The sequence below is a fragment of the Phymastichus coffea genome, unplaced genomic scaffold, assembly GCF_024137745.1.
Source record: "Phymastichus coffea isolate CEN01 unplaced genomic scaffold, Cenicafe_Pcof_1.1 PCOF00021, whole genome shotgun sequence".
In the NCBI taxonomy this organism is placed as follows: Eukaryota; Metazoa; Arthropoda; class Insecta; order Hymenoptera; family Eulophidae; genus Phymastichus; species Phymastichus coffea.
The window spans coordinates 525,498-546,458 of NW_026706832.1; the positions used below are offsets into that span (position 1 = coordinate 525,498).

Below are 20,961 nucleotides of genomic sequence, written 5' to 3' on the forward strand. Positions count from 1 at the left end.
ATAAATATACACATGCACACACACACACACACACACAAGACACAAGTAATAGCAACTACACAAGCGAGAGGAAGCAGATATTGGATGATGGAGCAAAATGGAAAAGAACAAGAATCGAAGAAGAGAAAGAAAAAGGTAAACTAGAAGACAAATCATAAGATACTGAGGAAAAATAAGTAAGGTTGAGGAAAGGAAAGGCAGAGGGAGCAATAGGAAACAAGAAAAAGGTGTCAAAGCCTTAATAAGGAGAAAGATAGATGAAATGATTAGCAAGAAGGAGAGCAAAAGCAAAGGAAAGACAAAGGTGAAAAGGCAAAAGAAAGTAATAAAGGAAAAGCTGAAAAGAAAATATGCAAGAAAAAGAAAAAAAAACAGAAGAGCGGAAAAGGTAGATCTTGGAGAGAGAAAGAGGAAGAGAAGATTAATCAGACGAAAAATGAGAAGAAAAGAGGAACAGGCAGGCGCAGAAGACAGGGACACAAGAGTTGCAGACACACCTACAAATGCACATATTTACACAACACACACACAAACACGTACTCGCGCACTCACACACAGACACACACACACAAAACACATACATAATCAACTACACAAACTGGATACGAGACACAAATAGTAATATAAAAAATGTAAACAAATGTATATGTATATATATACAGGGTGGTCCATTTTAATCGAGATCCCCAAATTACTGTGTTGCTAAGCGTTATATAAAAAAAAAGTTGAGACAAAAGTTGCTCAATATTAAGGGGGACATCTTTTGGTGACCTTGGATTCGACCTTGGACATGGCCCGTCAAGGTCATTTCAAAGTCAATGTTTTTTTTAAATGGGAACCCCCAATTTTTATCATGGATTCAGATTCCTCGTGAAATTCTACGTTCAGATAACAGAACATGTCTGGGGTCGGGATGACGTCCACCTCAAATAACCCCCCAAAATGTCATTTCAAGGATAACGTTGTTTTATTAATTTTAACCTTGATGTTTACTGCGGATTCAGATTCTACGTTAAATTCTCCGTCCAGATGATGTTTAACGTACGGGGTCCCGATGTCCCCCCCTATTAACCCCCGCCTCCTGAAAGGTCGTTTAAAGGTTATCGTTATTTTTTAATGGTAACTTCTATTTTTATTACGGGTTTGGATTCTTTGTCTAATTCTGCGTTTAGGTAACCTAACATGTCTGGGATCGGGGTGACCCCCACCTCTAAATCCCCCCCCCCCCCCCAAGATATTTATTTAAATGGTAATCTGGATTTTCACTGTGGATTCAGATTCTTCGTTAAATTCTACGTCCTGCTATGATGGCACAAGTGTGAGGTCCCTATGACCTCTCACCCCACCCCCCTCCCGAGGTCATTATACGGTTTTCCAGAAAAAGACCTCTTATTTTCTTCACCAGGCTTACAGTCCTCAATTCCTTGATCCTTTATCTCTATTACCCTAAATCCTTATACCCTAACCCCAATTCCTCTACTCCCTAACTCAATAACCTACAAGGATAAGCCCAGAACGTTAATTCTCAAAGTCCTTGATCTCAAATTTCTTAATTCCGGAGCCCTGGTGTTCACTGTAGGGTATATTGGGCACAACGGTTTTCAAGATACTTACGGCCGATTCGAGACGATTAAGTTGTCTAAAATATTTTTCACTTGCTTTTACTTGAGTGAGAAGTAAGTAAAGAGAAAAAAAATTATAGGTAATTACAATTTTGTTATGTGAGAAATTCGAAATTTTTATATTACTATTGTTTACTGCAGGGTTCATTGTACACTACCATTCTGAACATGGTTGACTACACTCCTGCTGAAATCGTTGATGTGTTGTTGGTTTTGGGAGAGTGTGAGGGAAATTATAACGTAGCTGAAAGAGTTTATGCAGAAAGATACGAAAATAGACGTCACCCTAACGCCAATACTATTAGAACCCTAAAATTACGCGCACAAGGTGGAAATTTGCGTCGCGAACGCCAACACCATGACTATGGTGGAAATGACATTCGAGTTTTGGTCATACTAGCACATGTACATATGAATCCTCACATAAGTTCGCGTGAAATAGCCAGGGATAGCCGTATTCCAAGAACCACAGTTCTTCGGATTTTACGAGTCATGAAATATCACCCGTATCATATTACACTCACACAAGCTTTAACTCCTAATGATATGTTAGAACGTACTCTTTTTGTCAATGGGTCTTGCAAATGCTTCAGTTGGATCCAAACTTTTTCCAATTCGTACTTGTTTCCGATGAAGCATCATTCAAAAGTAATGATAAATTGAATCGACATAACTGCCACTATTGGTCAAATGAAAACCCTCACTGGTATCGACCGATAGATCATCAACATCGCTGGAGTATCAATGTCTGGTGTGGAATTGTGAATGGTCACTTGATTGGACCTTATTTCTTTGATGGAAACGTAACTGGACAAATTTTCTTGGAGTTTCTTCGCAATCATTTGCCTAGATTACTAGAAAATGTGGATCTAGCTACTAGACAGAGAATGTGGATACAACTAGATAGAGCACCACCACATTTTTCTGGCATAGTCCGAGGTTTTCTCGATAATGAATATCCTCAGAGATGGATTGGTCGCCGTGGGCCAGTCGCATGGCCAGCTCGTTCGCCAGATATGACATCACCCGATTTCTATCTGTGGGGATATCTAAAAAACGTACTTTACCAAGTAGCACCAACCACAAGAGAGGATATGATGGAGCGGATCCGATAAGCATGTGCTGCTATACCCAGAAATATTTTGTTGAGCACGGTGAGACAATTTCAAAGAAGACTTCATTTGTGCATTGCTGCTAATGGAAGAAATTTTGAACATTTACTAAATAGCTAAATAAAGTAATAACACATACACACACACACACACAAATACACACGCACGCACGCACGCACGCACACACGTTCCAGGGCATCGGCGTGAGCTTTGCTGCGTCAATGACGGGTATTGACTCACCCGGGATCCCGAGCAATTGTGGTCTTTTCGATACTGCGTTATGGAAGAGTGTAAAAGCAAACCGTGCTCATACCTGAAAGATCGGAACGACCGCAAACGGTTTCCCACCGTGTTGATGGCAAGGGCGGTTGATCAAAGAAATGCCTTATCCTGTCTAGGTAGGCGGACTGGATTGACCCTCAAGGCCTAGCCGTGTCTCGTGGGAATAAAAACGTGGTCTTCAATCAAAAACCCAAACACTTTAGATTAAAATTTAGATACACGGCCTAATTCACAGCAGTCACTAGGATCCGGGAGAGATGATGGTACGCACAACAATAACCCAGCACACTAGTAGGAAACCTAGCGAGTGTCGCAATGGGGAATGCTTCAGGAGTGCTAGGGAAATTTAGAAAAAAAAACACACACACGCACACGCACAAACATACACACATACGGCGGAAGGGGAAGGGGGGGATAAAACATTACAGAAGCATAAGAAGTGGGAATTTAGTGGTCATGGCGAGTCCCACACACGGGGAGTATCGAGCGGATCTCTACGGTGCATTACCTCTTCTGTAAAAAAAATACACTCATACACAATACAGGAGGGGGAAAGGTCATCGGAACCCCACACTTGTACCTCCACCAGGACGTAGAATTTTACGTAGAATCTGCATCCACGATAAAAATCGTGGTTGCCATTCAACTAACTACGTTAACCTTCAAATGACCTTTGGGTGGGTTACCCCGCCCACACACATGTCACGTTATCTTAACGTAGAATTAGACGAGGAATCCAAACGCGTAATAAAAATAGAAGTTACCATTAAAAAATAACGATCGCCTTTAAACTACTTTTCAGGGGGCGGGGATTAATGGGGGGGGGGTCATCGCGTCCCCGAACGTTAAACATCATCTGGACGTAGAATCTAACGAAGAATCTGAATCCGCAGTAAACATCAAGATTAAAATTAATAAAACGATAAAAAATGGGGATTCCTATTTAAAAAAAACATTGACCTTGAGATGACCTTGACGGCACATGACCAAGGTCGAATCCAAGGTCACCTAAAGATGTCCCCCTTAATATTGAGCAACTTTTGTCTCAACTTTTTTTTGATATAAAGCTTAGGATCGGAGTAATTTGAGGACCTAGATTAAAATAGACCACCCTGTATTATAGTATGTATATAGTAATAGTATATATATAAACACTATGGGAAATCGAACTCGCGCCTCTTGTGCGTTCGCTCGACTACGCTGTGCCGCTTGAGTCGTAGCTATTCTTTTGAGAGACTACTACAAATTATTGAAGGATTTCTATAAGTAATCTCTCAATAAATGACTTGCAGAATAAGGTGTATTTTTATAAATAATAAAAATTCAATAAAAATAGAATGTTAACTATTCACCTCGCCCTGTTCCGCTAATTTAATGATGAGTACATAGAAACATACATACATATGTACATACATACATACATCCATAAGTACATACATACATACATCCATAAGGACATACATGTATGCATACATACATGCTTATATGTACATATGCATACATACATGCTTACATGCTGCCACGGTAGTCGATTCGATTAATTGATACCTTCGCGACTCGGTAGCACTCGCAATGCTAGAGCGAACGATTAAAAGAGAGTGGGGGCTCGCGAGAGTTTAATTTTCAGTTAAGCCTCAGCTGTTGTCGATAGAACCGCCAAATTTTAACTTTGTTCTTGCTGTTTGACGAAAGTTGTTTTTTTTGGTTTTGATACGTGTGTGAGTGTGAGAGCGAGGAAACGAAAAATAGCAGCGTTAGCTAGCAGCAGCAAATCACAGCAGCAGCGAAGCAGCAGCATTGCGCAGAGTAGCACCCGTTACTGGTTACTGAGGCATCGAAGCAGCATCCCCAAGAGCAATTAGTAATTTTGCTGATTATCGGTTACGACTGGTTACCGTAACCGCACCGTAGGGTAGTTGCACCACATTAATTTTAGTGCGACGCTATTAATTTCGCGCGTTTATTTGTAAGCGGCCGTTATTGCATTCGTGCCGAGCGTTAGATTTCGCGGCAGAATATCGATCTCTCTCTCTCTCTCTCTCTCTCTCTCTCTCTCTCTCTCTCTCTCTCCCCGTATAATTGTAAATCTTATACGCGTGCGCAAGTTTATCGGCCCAACAAAGACTGTAGCTTCTTTTGTTAGAAACGTCTTGATTTTATTCACTGCGTTACGTTATTTCGTTTCCGTTTAGTCTAACGGATCCGTCACCGGTTATTTTTTTAAACCGATTTCATCTAAAGAATATTGAAAAAAAACATTAGTCTTCATACACCTAAGAGAAAGCAAGTGTCAGAAATCAGGTGATTTAAAGTGAGTTCAACTCTGTTGGAAAGGAGACATTGGAGCGAAAGTTTCAAACGTAAAGGCGAATACACGTATACTCATACGTGATTAACGAAGCGGCGGTTAGCTCTGCATCGTGGAAGATTGTTCTTTAACAAACCCAAGTTGCATCAGTTAATCCACCCCGTTACAATGCACATATGCATACAAGTATATATAAATGATAACGCGTGATCTTAAAACGCACTTCAGAACACGGAGACGTGGGGTGAGGGAGAGGGGCGATGTACCGTTCTAATTGCTTCGGCTATTAGCTTAAATCCACAGTAAAAACTATCAAGAAGTACAAGCAGTCGTGGATTTTTATACGTTCATTGTGCCCCCCTACTGAGCTAATGTGCTCCCTAAGCTGATCGTGCGTTCTGTGTTCCACGCTTTTGGTTCATTGTGCGTGTGTGTGTCATAAATTTTTAGACATAATAATGTAAATTATATTTATTTAATAATTATTTATATCGCTGGATGACGTATTGAATTATAATGACGTATCGAAAGAAGGCTTTGTTATTAATTGAAAAAAAAACGATAGAACAGGTTAGGGGATCGAACCCGCGTCCTCTGAATCCGCAGGCCAATGCTTTATTACTAAAGCCACTGTCATTAGTATCACGGAAAATTCTTATTGAGTATATTGGCTACGGGATTAGTAGAGAGCCTCAAGCGCTAATATACATATAAATAGTAATGCTATTATATATATTTAATGTAATTAGTATATAATGAATTTTTTTGCAGTTCAACGTGTGTGTGCGTGCGTGTATGTGTGTGTGTAAGGTGTGTGTGTGTATGGTGTGTGTGTGTATGTGTCACCTACCGAAGATGGTTTAATAAAAATGTCATATAAATTTTTTTACTGATAAAAATAAAAAATTTATTATAAAAAGGTTAACTGCTGCTGCTGTCGTCGTCAGACTCACAAGGAAGGTACCCGAGGTGTACCTCACCGATTTTCTTGAAATTGTGATATGTTGTAGAACATCAAAAAATATTCGACGCGTATTTTTTTATACGTGCCCATAAGCCTATTTAAGGGGTGAAACCCACCCTTGAAGTTCACCCCTAAAAACAAATTTTTTTTAATTTCTCGAATACAATTCGTAATTTTTTACTGAAACAAAGTGGGTAATACTTGTTATTGAAAAGCACATATTTATGCATTGTTTTTAGTCATCAGACTCGTAAGCCCCGTTTTTTATTAATGAAAAACTATATTTGATGACCATTTTTTTCACTATACACATTCCAAAATCTGTTAAATCTTGACAAAATTAATTGTTTTATGCACAATAATCAAAAATAAAGTTGACCTGTTCCGGCATTTTCAAAAAAAAAAAATCCCTTGAGGGGGTGAGCTACCCCTAACATTTATACTATTATATTTCATTATTCCATTACGATATCATGGTGTAAATCTCTTGGATACTATTAAAATTGTTAAGTAGTTGATGTAGTTTGAAATTTTCTGACATCAGCCCTTACAAATGAATTCATCCCTAAAACTCAATCTCAAGTATTATTTTTTCATTACTTGAAAATGCCCTAGGACTATTCAGTGGCGTAAAACGTGTAATAATATTAGTTCACATCCTTGGTATTGAATTAGAATTCTTCACCCCACTAATGTATCAACCCCTATTTTTCAATAAAAAAATGACACCCTTTTCCATATGAAAATACTAGTTTCTTGAGTTTGACGAAAAAAATTTTGGCAGTATGCACAATATTCAAATAAGAAATCGACTGTTCTCACCTTAATAAAAATAACCTATAATAAGGGGTGTACCAGCCCCACAGGAGATATTGTCGTATCTCTATGATTTTATTCTTTTTCTATGGGACTTTCAAAAGTAATAAAAAATTAATGATTCAAAGTACAAAAAAATTTTAAATTTAATATTTCAATAGTTTCGAGTTTTAATGTTACTTTTTATAATCCTGGCAATAATGATAATCATTAAAAAAATGTTTCAAGCATAATGATTTCTTACACCAAGAGCATCTTATAATTGCTGAGTTAGAGCAACCAGGAACTTCACAACGCTCATTACAATCATTACCAAAACTAAAATCTACGGGGTTATCAAATTTATCTGGCTTTGATTCAACGTAGCCACTTTTATACCATGAATATTTGAATAGGTTATTGTATCGAGGAGATGACAATTGATTATGTACCAAGGATTGGAGTTTTATAATGTTATTTCTTTTATGAAGTTCTATATCCTCATTCATTAATGTTACACTGTCCTCGAAGCGACGGACGTAATTTTTCCACACTCGGAAGCCGAAAGCATCTAGTGGCTGAATTTTGCCTGTTGTTCCTTTTGGAATTATTTTTACATCAACAATTTTGTTTGGAGGTGCTGCTTCCTTTACAGCATCAGGGCAATGCCCACTCCACGAATCAATTAATAAGACACTTGAATGCCCAACATTGGGAAAATACACATCCTTCAGCCATGTTTTGAAATGTTCTGTAACCATTGAAAAAACTCATTTTTATTCACATGACATAAGTTAAAAACTGTAATCATCAATAATAAATATCATACCTGAAGTCAGTTTGCCAGAAGCGGAAGGCATCACGTAAATATTTGATGGCTTGAATAATTTGGATTCTACTACCGGTCCAAAGGTTCCTTTACTTTCTTTTAAAACAATGAATAATGGGGAAAGCAGTCTCCCATCACCTGAAATGAGTGGTTGAATTGTGTAACTTTGAGTCGTCGAACTTACAGATTCTACAAGACATTCAATTTGCTTTTCGCCTTCAATAGCTAGTGTTCTTCCCGAGTGCATTTCAATTTGAAATCCACTCTGATCTGAATTGTAAATTGATTCCAAACCTTTGCTTTTAATTATTTTTTTCACATCTGAAACAAAATCATCAGCTGTTTTTTGTAAATATTCTCTCCCTTCAACAGTCTTTTTTGTTACGAATTTATTTATTTTTCTGCTGACTATTCTGTGAGCCTTTTTAAAATTTTGTAGCCAATGACGTGACGCTTTAAACCTTATATCTTCATGTCCAACGATTTTCTGAGCTTGTAATGCCCATTTTTGTAAATCTCTATCGTGAATTATATAACTGGCATCGGAAGCCGATTGAAAATTATCTAATACAAATTTATTGATTCTTCCAATTTTTTCTTTATAAGTGCCTCCTTTATTCAAAGTATGCGCCCATCGTTTCAACTGTGTAATTGATTGGACTTTTCGAAATCTATGCTGCACAGTTTGCAGAGCGAGATTTTTCGTAACTCCGCTTCTCCAATAGTCCACAGCTTTTCGTTTGTAATCTCAAGATAGATCTTCTGTATCCGCTGTACATACTAGTGAGTGTTCATCAACATCCGCTGACCAGATTTTATCAATATCTTCAACAATATGCATTTCAGTATCCTTAAATGGTTCTTGAAAAGCTAATGTAGATTCCACAATGAATTCTGGATCCTCAAAGTTATTTATACAATCAAGTAATAGTTTTTCTATATTATCCTTCAAAGCAATTTCATCTTTAGTAATGGGACTTTCTTGTATATTCATAGCTTGAAAAGATAATAATAATAATTGTATAACATTTATAGGATTAATAGTCATTTTTCCAATACCTAGAAATAATAATTATTATTTGTTTTTTATATGATGAAATCCGAAGCGCATTAATTTGAATATTTTTTTACAAAGTCAGGCAATAATTTTTAATATCATTTTAATCAACATTACACTGACAATTACGTATCAATTTCATTTCTAATTTCTTCGAACGATAATTGAATATTGAAAATTCCAAAATTTCTTGTCCATCTTTGATCCCTCACCAATTCTGGAAAAAGACCACATAAAAATATGAAGTATTGCATTTTATAACTCTTTATAAGCTATATCTAAATCACTAATTAAAAAATTATTTTCGTCAAATACGATGTGAGTATGAAAATTTTTGAGCTTTTTTCTTCGGAAAAATATTTAATTCAAAAATGTAGAGTAAAAAAAATGATGAAAATAATTTTTTATGGTTTCTTTAGATAGGGCTTGTAAAGAGCTGTAAAATAGAGTACTTTCAATTTCTGTGCGTTTTTTGAAAAATGGCGAGGGCATGTATACAATATCTATCAATTACCGCGTTAAGAAATTTTACGCAAAAGGAAATTTTACTTACAATCAGGAAATAAGTATTGACCAAAAATTATATGGTAGAATTAATATGTACGAATTCCAAAATACTATGTTATACTTTGATGAAATTTGAAGTTTGAAATTTGGTTGCACATTTATTGGAATCCAATGTAATTTCTTGTAAATTCAACAAACACTGCACTCACAATTAATATACTGATTCAAACGAGCTCGATGAAGCTCTGACTAAAGACTGATGATGAGAGGTAATATCGAGTATTCGAGTGTTGTTTTGGCGAGCTGATTGTGAGTTCAAGAGTGTGATCGCATCGTCGAAAAAGGTCTTATCTATCCAAAACATAGCAAGACGATAATTTAACCGTTGAGGTTTTTCCCACCGTCCGATCTCGACAACAACAACAAGAAAATGATAAATTTAATCAAATCTTGTTATTTTAAGCTGTTCACTTCTCTTAATTTGTTTTCCAAGCGTTTATACGTTTATTCTTCGTATGCATTTATTCGATAATGAGTTAGTTCTTCTTGCTTTGAATCATTAATTTTTTATTATTTTTGAAAGTCCCATAGAAAAAGAATAAAATCATAGAGATAAGTAGTAGATAAGCAATGTATGTTCTGGGACACAAAGGAGCCGACAAAGGATGCCGCCAATGTATAAGGATACGTGTATGTTCTGGGACACAAAGGAGCCGCCCGATGAAGGTGTGAAGGTAGTGACACCTTTTAATTTATGGTCAGACCCCATGGTGAGTGTCTAAAAGGCATTTGATGTACCTTTGACACCTTCCGCGTGCCAGTGGGCCCCATGCTGAGTGTTAAGGGGCATTTGATGTTGGTTTGACATCTCGCGCGCGCTGCCAATGTATAAGGATACGTGTATGTTCTGGGACACAAAGGAGCCGCTCGATGAAGGTGTGAAGGTAGTGACACCTTTTAATCGCGATAAGGTGAGACCCCATGCTGAGTGTTGCATTTGATGTTCGTTCGACACCTCCCGCGTGCCAGTGGGCCCTTCGAGGGGGCCAGTCTCCCCCCCCCCCTCCTTCTATAGTAGGACGCTTCACCCACCCACCCACCCACAGAGGTTGTTAAGGTAGGATGCTGTAGAAGTCGGTAGGGTGTTTGGTAAACTATATGCTTATGCTGGCTGAGTGTGGACCCTCGGAGAGGGGGTAACGTCTCTAGCTTGCTAGGCGCGTACGCCGTATAGTGAGGATGCTGTTCTCTCTCTCTCTCTCTCTCTCTCTCTCTATCCCTCTCTCTCGCTCTCCTTCGATAGTAGGGCGCTTCACCCACCCGCACACCCATTCACAGAGGTTGTTAAGGTAGGATGCTGTAGAAGTCGGTAGGGTGTTTGGTAAACTATATGCTTATGCTGGCTGAGTGTGGACCCTCGGAGAGGGGGTAGCGTCTCTAGCTTGCTAGGCGCGTACTCCGTATAGTGAGGATGCTGTTCTCTCTCTCTCTCTCTCTCTCTCTCTCGCTCTCTCTATCCCTCTCTCTCGCTCTCCTTCGATAGTAGGGCGCTATGGGGCTCCTTCGACAGAGTGAGACCCCATGCTGAGTGTCTAAAAGGCATTTGATGTACCTTTGACTTCACCCACTCTCCCACCCACCTACAGAGGTTGTTAAGGTAGGTTGCTGTAGAAGTCGTTGCTAAGAGTCTAAAGCATAACCGATGTTCCTTTTTTAAATGAAGATGCGTTCTAGCAGCGTGCACTATCCTTTTTCAGGGCCATACATATAATTTAGGAAACTTTCGACCACCCACACCAGCTTGCACTTTCTCCAATAACGCTTTACCTCATGCTGAGGGTTAAAACGCATTCGATGTTCCTTTTTCAATGAAGATGCGTTTGAAAGTATGTACGCAGCAGGTGATTGTAGATAGAGTAATCTTAATGATGAATTGTCTGTTAGTCATTTTATTGCTTTTTTTTGCCTTAGAGATAAGGTTTTTGAGTTAGCCTTGTTTAGTTGCGTTAACATCCTCCAACATGCTGAGCGTCTAAAGCGAAATCAATGTTCTTCTTCCTTTAAAGATTTTTATCAATTTGACTAGAGTTTCTTTTGGAGAGTAGGAATCATCCTGATTTTTCCGAAAATCTTTTCCGGAGTCAATCGTTCGGTAGTGCTCAAGAAGTATACATCGACGAAGCATTTAATATTTTTAGTAACTATTCTTTGCTTTTTATAAAAAATTAAAATGGATAGTGTACAAATAATAAGTACAATAAATGCCATGATTATTTTCATGGTTAATGTAAGTATTTTTATCTATATATTCTATTAATTATTTAAGACAGTTTTTATAATAAATTTTTTATTTTTTCAGACTCCTCCGATCCTGCTAGCTAGTTTACCAACTAGCATATTTTATTGCTTAATGATTGCCATTTTAAGAGTGGTAAGTATTTTTTATATAATATTAAATATATTTATTTTTAATCTTTTTATTTTTGCTTTTCAGCTAAATATAATCGTGACGGAGCCGTCGCATAGGCGACATATTCAACAGATATTAACAGTAGTCATAAAGGTATGTATATAAATAATTATATTTAAATAAGTATTTTTTTAAATAAGTATATATATATTGTTTTCTTAGTTACAGAGCGATGTTCAGAGAATAGAAAGGGCTGCAGTCGAGAGAGCTGTGGCTGAAAGAGCTGCGGTCGAAAGAGCTGCGGCCGAAAGAGCTGCAGCCGAAAAAGCTGCAACTGAAAGGGCCGCAAGCGAGAGGGCCCCTGAGCTCGAAAGGGCCGCGGCTGAAAGAACAGCAAAGGCTGCAAAATATGCAGCTGAAAGGGCTGAAAGGGCTGCTAAAGCTGCGGCTGAGAAGACGGCGAGGGCTGCAAAGTCTGCGAGGGCTGCGAACGAAACGACAGCCGTAAAAGCAGCCAAAAAAAGATGTGTAAACGCTGTTCCGTTAGCAGCGTTTACATCTCTTCCACCAAAGAAGAAATTTCTTAAGGTAAGATTATTTACTATAGATAAATACATTTTTTTATTTAATAACTAAATTTTTTTTAAAATAAATATTATTTTTTAGATGAATGTTGCTACTGATGCTGTGGATCGAAATGAACCATCGAGATGCCCCATGAGTAGCATCGAAAATGCCCTTCCACCGGCAGTCATCGCTACCAGCAGCAGCAGCAGCAGCAGCAGCAGCAGCAGCAACAGTATAATTTTACCTACCACGAGCAAGCAGAAAGTGGTACCTAAGGTAAAATGTATTAAAATAATCGAGGACCCTAGTGTATTTTCTTGTTTTAACAGGAAACCAACACGACCTACCAAACCATGTGGTAGGAAAAATAATTGAAAATTAAAAAATTTTTGTAATTTAATTAAATTTAATGTAATGTAATAAAATTAAATAAATTGATTTAAATTTAAAAAAAAATATCTCTCTCTCTCTCCCTTCCTCTCTCACTCTCCTTCAACGGTAAACATGCTGACTAGATGCATGTCCTAGGAGAGGGGGTAGCATCTCTAGCTGCTTGCTAGCAGCGTACACCGTATAGCCCTTGGAGAGGGGGTAGCGTCTCTAGCTGCTTGCTAGGAGCGTACGCCGTATAGCCCTTGAAGAGGGGGATAGCGTCTCTAGCTTGCTAGACGCATACGCTGTATAGTGTAGATGCTGCTCTCTCTCTCTCTCGCTCTCCTTTAATAGTAGGGTATTTGGGCCCTTGGAGAGAGGGTAGCATATAGCTTGGTAAGCTATATGCTGCTCTCTCTCTTTCTCTAAGCAAGCGCTATAGTATTTTCATTAGATTTCGGGAACCTTTCAACCTCGATTATTATTTTATTCGAATATTAATTAATAAAACTTATAGAATTTTCGTATTAATTTATTGTTCATTCAACTATACATTGAATATAATACAGTCTGTCTATAATCTTTATTTTCAGTAGTTGACATCGCTATATTGAAATATTGAATTGAATTTTTATATGTAATATTGTCCACTTCATCAATACCTTCCATTTCAGATTGCTTCAGTCTAGCTTTTATCCATGAAAACAATCTTTGTGCATTTGTAACGGCACATACAAAGTTAGCTGGTTTATTGTAATGATATGTACATATTGTTTCTAATGGGTAAGGTAATGCGCTCATTGGTGGACTCTCACCTCGCTTTCAAGTTCTAAAATTTTTATAAAAAAGGAAAAAAATTTTTAATTAATAATGATCTTAATTTCTAACAAAAAAATAAATAAATAAAAATACTTACTTTTCAGGTAAAATTTTTTGTAACCATTGTTTCTTTGTTAATCCTTTTACATAAATATTTCTAGAATTATTTAAATGATTGTTTAGTACACGTGCTAAATTTTTATATGGAATAAGACCGGATCTCCATAATAAACCATGATGACACGTTTCTAAGAAATGATTCACTTTTCGATACTTGATAGGAAGTTGAAACCAATGATATGGTGGTTCGAAGAAAAACACAGTTGGAACAGTATCTATATCTAATGGGAGATATGCGAGTTCTTTACAAACAAAAGTCTCGTTTAAACTTTGAAAGCCTTGAAAATCTATTACGAAATCCATTTGAAAAGATGCTGAAGTTAATGTGAACTCTACTAGTTCCCAAAACCGTTATGAGAGTAGAGGCACGTGTTTGTTCTATATAAAGCCTATACCTTACTATTTGAAAGTAGAGGGCGCCATAGTCACCATACCTCACCAATCGAAAGTATAGGGCGTCATAGACACTATATAGTATGGTTATAGGTAGTTTTTATTAAATTCCAACAATATATATAATTTATTTTCTTTTTTATTGAAAAGCATTGTATACATTGATTACATAATGTCTTGTTAATTTCAAACTAATTTTTTAACATCACCACTAATAGGGTTATATTGTACAATACGATCGTGTAATATTAAGCAGTAGGCTGCAGTATCTTCAGGAAAATCAGTCCGAGTTTCAAATTCTAGGCGAACATCAACTGGCGCGCTTTTTAATGTTTCATTTTGTTTGGAGCAGTCTATAACTATTAGCGGCACTTTATTAATGAAATCTTTATTATTGAGTAACGGCTCGTTTTCTTTACCATAATAAGGGTTTTGAAAATTAGTATACATATCGTAGAGAACAGCATATTGATTTTGATTGATATTCAAATTGAGATTACCATACGGATAGCATTGTGAATTGAGGAATAGCTTCACATTACTAATATTACAATGATCAAAATTACTAGAATTAACACTCGCTAAATTTTTACGTTTTGTTTGAAAAGCTAAAATAACAAAGCGAGGCTTTTCCAATTGATTGGAAGTCTTAACACTCCAAACATGCTTTGATGTACGTGGTAATTTTGGATACTCATACATTTCCCAAGTACGATAACTCATTGTAATTGCACGATCTCGTCCGATCTGATTGAGTAATTTGATTTTTTCTTTGTCTGCAACCAACACATATGGCATCAGCCATTCAACCTTAAATAAAGTAATTTTTGTTTTTTCTGAAGCAGCAGGATTCCCAATTGGAGCAGACAAAATAGCATTCAAATCATCTCTTGATTTTGTGAGAATAAGTTCATGCTTGACATTGACTACAATTTTCCAATAATCTTCAGCAAAGCCCATCAACATACTGAGAGGTATAGTCACATCAAAAAAACCTTGAGCGTTACATATTAAAACTTCATTGTTATCACAATTCCATCCGGCATTTTCAGCGATAGAGCTCTGACATGGATTGAGTGAAAGCCAATTTTTCATGAGAGTTGTTAAGCCTACATTTTTCACTTTATCAATTTCAATAGCATTTATTTCATATCGTACTTCCTCGAACAAATGACAGAGGGCGTTGTTGACTAATAAAGTGTTCTCCACTGGCGTAGTACCGTCCGGCTTGGTTAACCTACCACAAATATGAATCATACTGCGCGATGGAAGCAGAGATAAATCTTGATGTTGAATTGCTATATGAATTTCATCGCTATTATTGAAATATGATAATGAATAAGGCTGATGCGCATGAACTTCATAATGAGCTATAGACTCATCGAAAGCGACAGCTGAATGAATGTCTAGAATTCCCTCCATATTGTTATTGTTGTTTTATACAACACACTAATATGCACAATATTTTCTTCCACGATTTTCGACGACTTCTAGTCTCAAGCTTTTCAGGAATTGAATGTTCTGAGGTGTGAGCAGTCTGATAGCTCGCTGTTGACTGATTGCTGTTCGACATTTTTGTCTTTTAATATAGCCTCGGCCGCTCTTTATATTGTAAATGATACCCATTACTAAGATATGGTCTTTATATGCACTCGCACTGTGATGACTTCTCCTCGAAAGTTAACTAGGTTTCCGTCTTGATCAACTATACGAATTTGAAAATGATCAATGCTCCTCACAGCGACTGGAAGGTAAATGACGTGAGAGGGAACTTCTATAATCTTATATCCAGGTGGGACTGCTGGGAAAAATTCATGTATAGTATGTACTTTGCGATCGTATATGTAAGAGCCTGTAGTAATATTACACTCTACACGTAAAGCATTGACTTTGAGTATAGTGACGGGTAAGTCAGAACTATGTGTTTCGTTTTCAACGAGCGTGCGTTTAGTGAAGCCTAAAATTGATCCAATAGAATCTTCTGGTTCAAAATGTATTTTTTGACTGCACCGAATGACACTACGTAAAGTATTATTATTTGGTTTTAGGCTAAACGATATACCTTTAGGTGCTAATTCATCTATCAGAAAGTTTTCAATATCTTCTATTTCGTAGCTACCAGTCGGTAAAGTGATAGCTTCTTGACCTTCAATGTAAAATTTATTACAACCAACGTCAATGTTTGGTATTGAATTAAATGTCAATAGCTCAACTAGACCAAGAACGTATTTTTTGTTTGCTATCAATTCGATCGGTGGAAAATAATATGATTCGAGTACGGATGATGTTCCTGAGAGACTCAATGTTAGTGTATTCTCCATGACAGATTCATATCAAATGACAGTCATTCTTTGCATGAGTATTTTATATACTAGTCGTCTTTTCTATATTTTGTTTAAAAGAAATTTGAGACAAAGATGGCCGCAATTATATGTATTAAAATCTTGATATCTAATATAATTATACATGATTCTATTAACTTTGAGATAAAGCAATAGATCTATAGGTGGCTGTAGATTACCAAAATTATCAAAATACATAACCTCATCGCCTTTCTTTTTATATGCTACCCAATGAGTACCTGGCCCCCGTTTATTATCCAAATTTACAATAGCTGTCTCTTGATATCGAAGCCCATTGGTCGGTAGAGCATCACGCATAAAAATACCTCGAAAATTTGCAATTTTTAGTATTTTAGCATATTTTCTTATATCATGATCTGTCAGTGCTCGATTAGGTAAAGTTATTTCGAGCTTTTTTTTTTAAACGTTTTCCGCTTGAATATGGTTTCAGATGAAGACCATAACCTTTACGATATGGTTTCAAATAAAGTCCTTTACCAATAGCAATAGCTTCCATAGTTTTATTGTGTCTATGAGCTTCTTTCAATTCATTTTGAGCGGCCTTAGCACTGTTAACGGCTTTTGCTATTGAAGCAGCTCCTCCAGCTAAAGCTCCAGTGGCGCTCAAAGCGGCAAATAATGGAATTAAAAAAGGAAGAGCTCCACCCACTTTACTAGGAATTGGTAGAATACGAGGAATATTTATTTTTCTTCTTCCTCCAGCCTTCTTCACAGCTTCTTTAGCGCCTTTTATAGCCGAACGAATGACAAAGAGTGATTTATTACTAGGTACAACACTTCTCGAGGCAGCGTTAATAATTTTTTTCAATGCAATTGATAGATTTTTACTTTTTACATGTGTATTTCGTCGCTGTCGTTGTTGTTGGCGATTTTTTAATCCCTTACCTCGTTTCTTTCCTCGTTTTAAAATTTTAACACCCATACCAAGTTTACTTTTAACTTTCATTATGTTGGCTACAGCAAATGCAGAAACTTTCTCACCAAAACTACTATCTTTCGCTTGCACTCTATCCCAGGCTTGTTTAGCTAGAATTTTGTCGGCTTCGTTTCTCGCCTCAATGTTCTATCGATTTTGAGAATAAGCAATATCGTGATCTTTACAAGCAGCGTCTAGCAGATTTTTTCCAGGATCACCACGAACAAGTCGTTTTTTCAATTTAGTTCCCGGTCCGCAATACTGATAACCAGGCAAATGAGCTTCGAATGGTAAGTTATTAATGATCTTATTCACTAAGCCAGCACCACCAGTCTTTCTTTTGTAACAAATGATCATACCTCATCAGAAGACAAAGTCTTAAGGGGGGAGCCTGCTTTAGAGGCTTCAAAAAATCGATTTTTTTTTGTTGCATAAATGTCTTTCTAAACTATCCAAGAATGTGTCCCTAAAATTTTAGAAGCATCCTCAAAATATTTTCGGAGTTATAAAAGAAATAGTGAGTAAGCGTCGAGCAGGTATACGAGCGGCCGGGTCGCTCGGAGCGCGCGCGCTCCGCCCCTTGATCTATTGTGCGTATTATAATACAAAGGAATCACGGTCTTTTGAGACACTATAGATCCTTCGTAGATCTCGCTGGAGCTATGGAAGGATAAAAGTGTATATTATAAGCAGTATACATGAGCTGGCAGAGTCGGTTTGAGCCAAGCTGTATTAGCATTCCAGTTTAGTTTTGTTCTGTGTTTCGGTACGTGAACATCTTGAAATCATGCAGAGCTATCCGAAAGGCAGTCAATATTCAACTGATCGCACTGGTAAGCCACGGAAGCGCAAATTCCATGGCAATCAGTTCGTAAATGTTTCGACATCTGACGATGAAGAAGCTAATACGAGCCGTAGTGAAAATAAATTGGCTTCAGCAACTACGGACGATGTCATAATTCATCCCTCACATTGCTATCGAATAATTGAGTTTGTCTCTGTATTTTTAGCAATGTCCGAAATAGTTATTTGCAATTCGTGTAAACAGCGAATAACTTTTGCCGAAAGCGGCCATCGAGGTCTCGGATTCAAAATCGTTTTAGCGTGCAAATGCGGTAAACGAGAAATTCAATCTGGACCATTGATCAACACTGGCTACGAAATCAATAGAAGAATTGTGCTCGTCATGAGGCTTTTGGGTGTCGCACGAGAAGGCATTAACATTTTTTGTGGTCTTATGGACATATCACCAGGCTTAGCTAAATCGACGTATGATCAAATCGTGCAGCACCTGTATTCAGCGTCGAAAAAAATGTTTGACAGCGCCTGCAAAAAAGCCGTCGCAGAGGAAAAAGAACTTAACGTTAAAAATGGAAGACCAGCTGACCATTTGAAAGTTTCAGGCGATGGATCTTGGAAAAAACGTGGCTTTACTTCATTATACGGTGTAACTACACTTATCGGGTACTACAGTGGCAAAGTGATCGATCTCATCGTTAAAAGTGGATATTGTCATACTTGTGCACTCAAGAAGAATACATTGGACGACGAAGAGTTTGAAGAATGGTATCAAAACCATAAGGAAAATTGTTCTTCGAATCACGCCGGCTCGTCTGGAAAAATGGAAGTTGATTCGATAATGACAATGTTCTTGAGATCCATCGAGAAATTCGGAGTAAAGTACAGTAATTACATTGGTGACGGCGACTCCAAAACATTTCTTGGCATTCTGAACAGTAATCCATACGGCCCGGAGCTCACAGTGACAAAAAACGAGTGCGTGGGACATGTCCAAAATCGCATGGATACTCGTCTCCGAATCAAAAAAAAACAAGAAAAGCTCGGTGGAAAGAAGCGGCTCACCGAGACTTTAATAAAAAAATTAACCATTTACTACGGTCTGGCCATTCGAAGAAACTTGAATTCTGTGGAAGACATGAAAAACGCTATAATGGCGACACTCGATCACTATTGCTCGACGGATGAATTACCTCGCCACGACCATTGCCCAGAAGGCGCCGACAGTTGGTGTGAGTGGCGCAAAGCCGAGGCAGCAAATAAACTGGCTGATTTTCAACATTCGCCACGTGTCATCGACGAAGAGGTTGAGAAGCACATTCGTCCTGTGTACGAGAACTTATCTAACGACGATCTGCTAACGAGATGCTTGGGTGGACACACACAAAATGCGAACGAGTCGTTCAATTCCACTGTGTGGCGCATGACACCTAAACACCTTCACTCAGGCATTAAAATTGTCGAGATTGCTACCTACATTGCTGGAGGAATGTTCAATGAAGGCTACAGTGCAGTATTACAAACAATGCAGATATTAGACTTGAAAATTGGACAGCAATGCATGAATTTCTCTCGGCAAGCCGACCAGGAGCGCATCGCCCGAGAAAATAGACGCAATCTACTTGCGAGCAAAGAGGCCAGAACAGCTCGTATACTCGAAAATCTCGGCGAAAATCAGTTTTACGAAGAGTCTGAAGAACAAATGTATGGACCAGGAATCGCCGATTAGCATAGTTACGTGGTAAGTTCAATAAAATTACGTTTTTTTATATACGAAAACTTTGACGCGCGATTTCTCGGTTTTACATTTTTACGATTTTTCCTAATTGGCGGGAAAGATAGAGAAAAAACTAAACGTCCTATCGAAACGAGACAAAGTGGGTTTTATTTGGAATTGAATTTTATTCAAGCTGAACCTAAAAAAACTTAAGAAAGTTAAGATTAACTAACTTTTTAAACAATCTAAAGTGAATTTTTTTTTCAAAAAAAATAAATTTTTTGTTCATTTAGCGATAAATTATTCAATTTTCACTTTTTTTTGAATTTTCTTGGTTTACCTAGAAACTACACTATTGGAAAATGGAAATTTTATCTGAAAATTGCGATCTGCATTTTTCCCGCCGCACGACAACTGCAGAGTGGAGGCGCCTCGGCCGAATGCTTCTACGAGCCACAATATAATCTATATTTTAATAAAAAAATTTAAGAAGACTTTTCAAACATGTTTTAATAAACCCTGAAAGTTTCATTCCAATCGGATATTTCATCTCTCCCCCAAAAAATTCTCGAAAAAATCGATTTTTTGACGCCTCTAAAGCAGGCTCCCCCCTTAATGAAACTAAAAATATATAAACAGTCTTTTTATAGTTAGTAGTCTCATTCGTCCTTCGATCGGTGATTAGAAAACAATATGGACTTCAAAGAGCAACCACTTAAGTTGCAAGTCATAAATTTTGATAATGTGGTTGAGACGGAAAAACGAGAAAAAAGACATGGTGAACTACTGCCTGATAGTATACGAGCAGTTTTCTGTGGTCCTAGTAACTGTGGGAAAACTAACTGTTTGCTAACACTAATCACACATCCTAATGGACTTAGATTTGAAAACATTTATGTTTATTCAAAATCCCTCAATCAACCAAAGTATAAGTTTTTAAAAGATTTATTGGAACCGATTGATGGTATACAGTATAATGCATACAGTGAGCATGAGGCAGTTGTTTCACC

General features: G+C 37.4%; 2 protein-coding genes across 3 annotated transcripts in view; both read left to right on the plus strand.

Moving 5' to 3' along the window:
• LOC131675425 (aromatic-L-amino-acid decarboxylase-like) overlaps positions 1-20,961 on the plus strand; it is a 1,116,730-nt gene that overhangs the window by 16,985 nt on the left and 1,078,784 nt on the right. The gene's annotated exons all lie outside the window — the stretch shown is intronic.
• On the plus strand, positions 19,373-19,963 carry LOC131675426 (uncharacterized). Its single transcript, XM_058954404.1, has one exon. The coding sequence runs from the start codon at positions 19,373-19,375 to the stop codon at positions 19,961-19,963; it is 591 nt and encodes a 196-aa protein (XP_058810387.1).

Excerpts from the sequence above, each read along its gene's own strand:
- LOC131675426 (XM_058954404.1), top strand. The coding sequence starts at position 19,373 with ATGAAAAACGCTATAATGGCGACACTCGATCACTATTGCTCGACGGAT.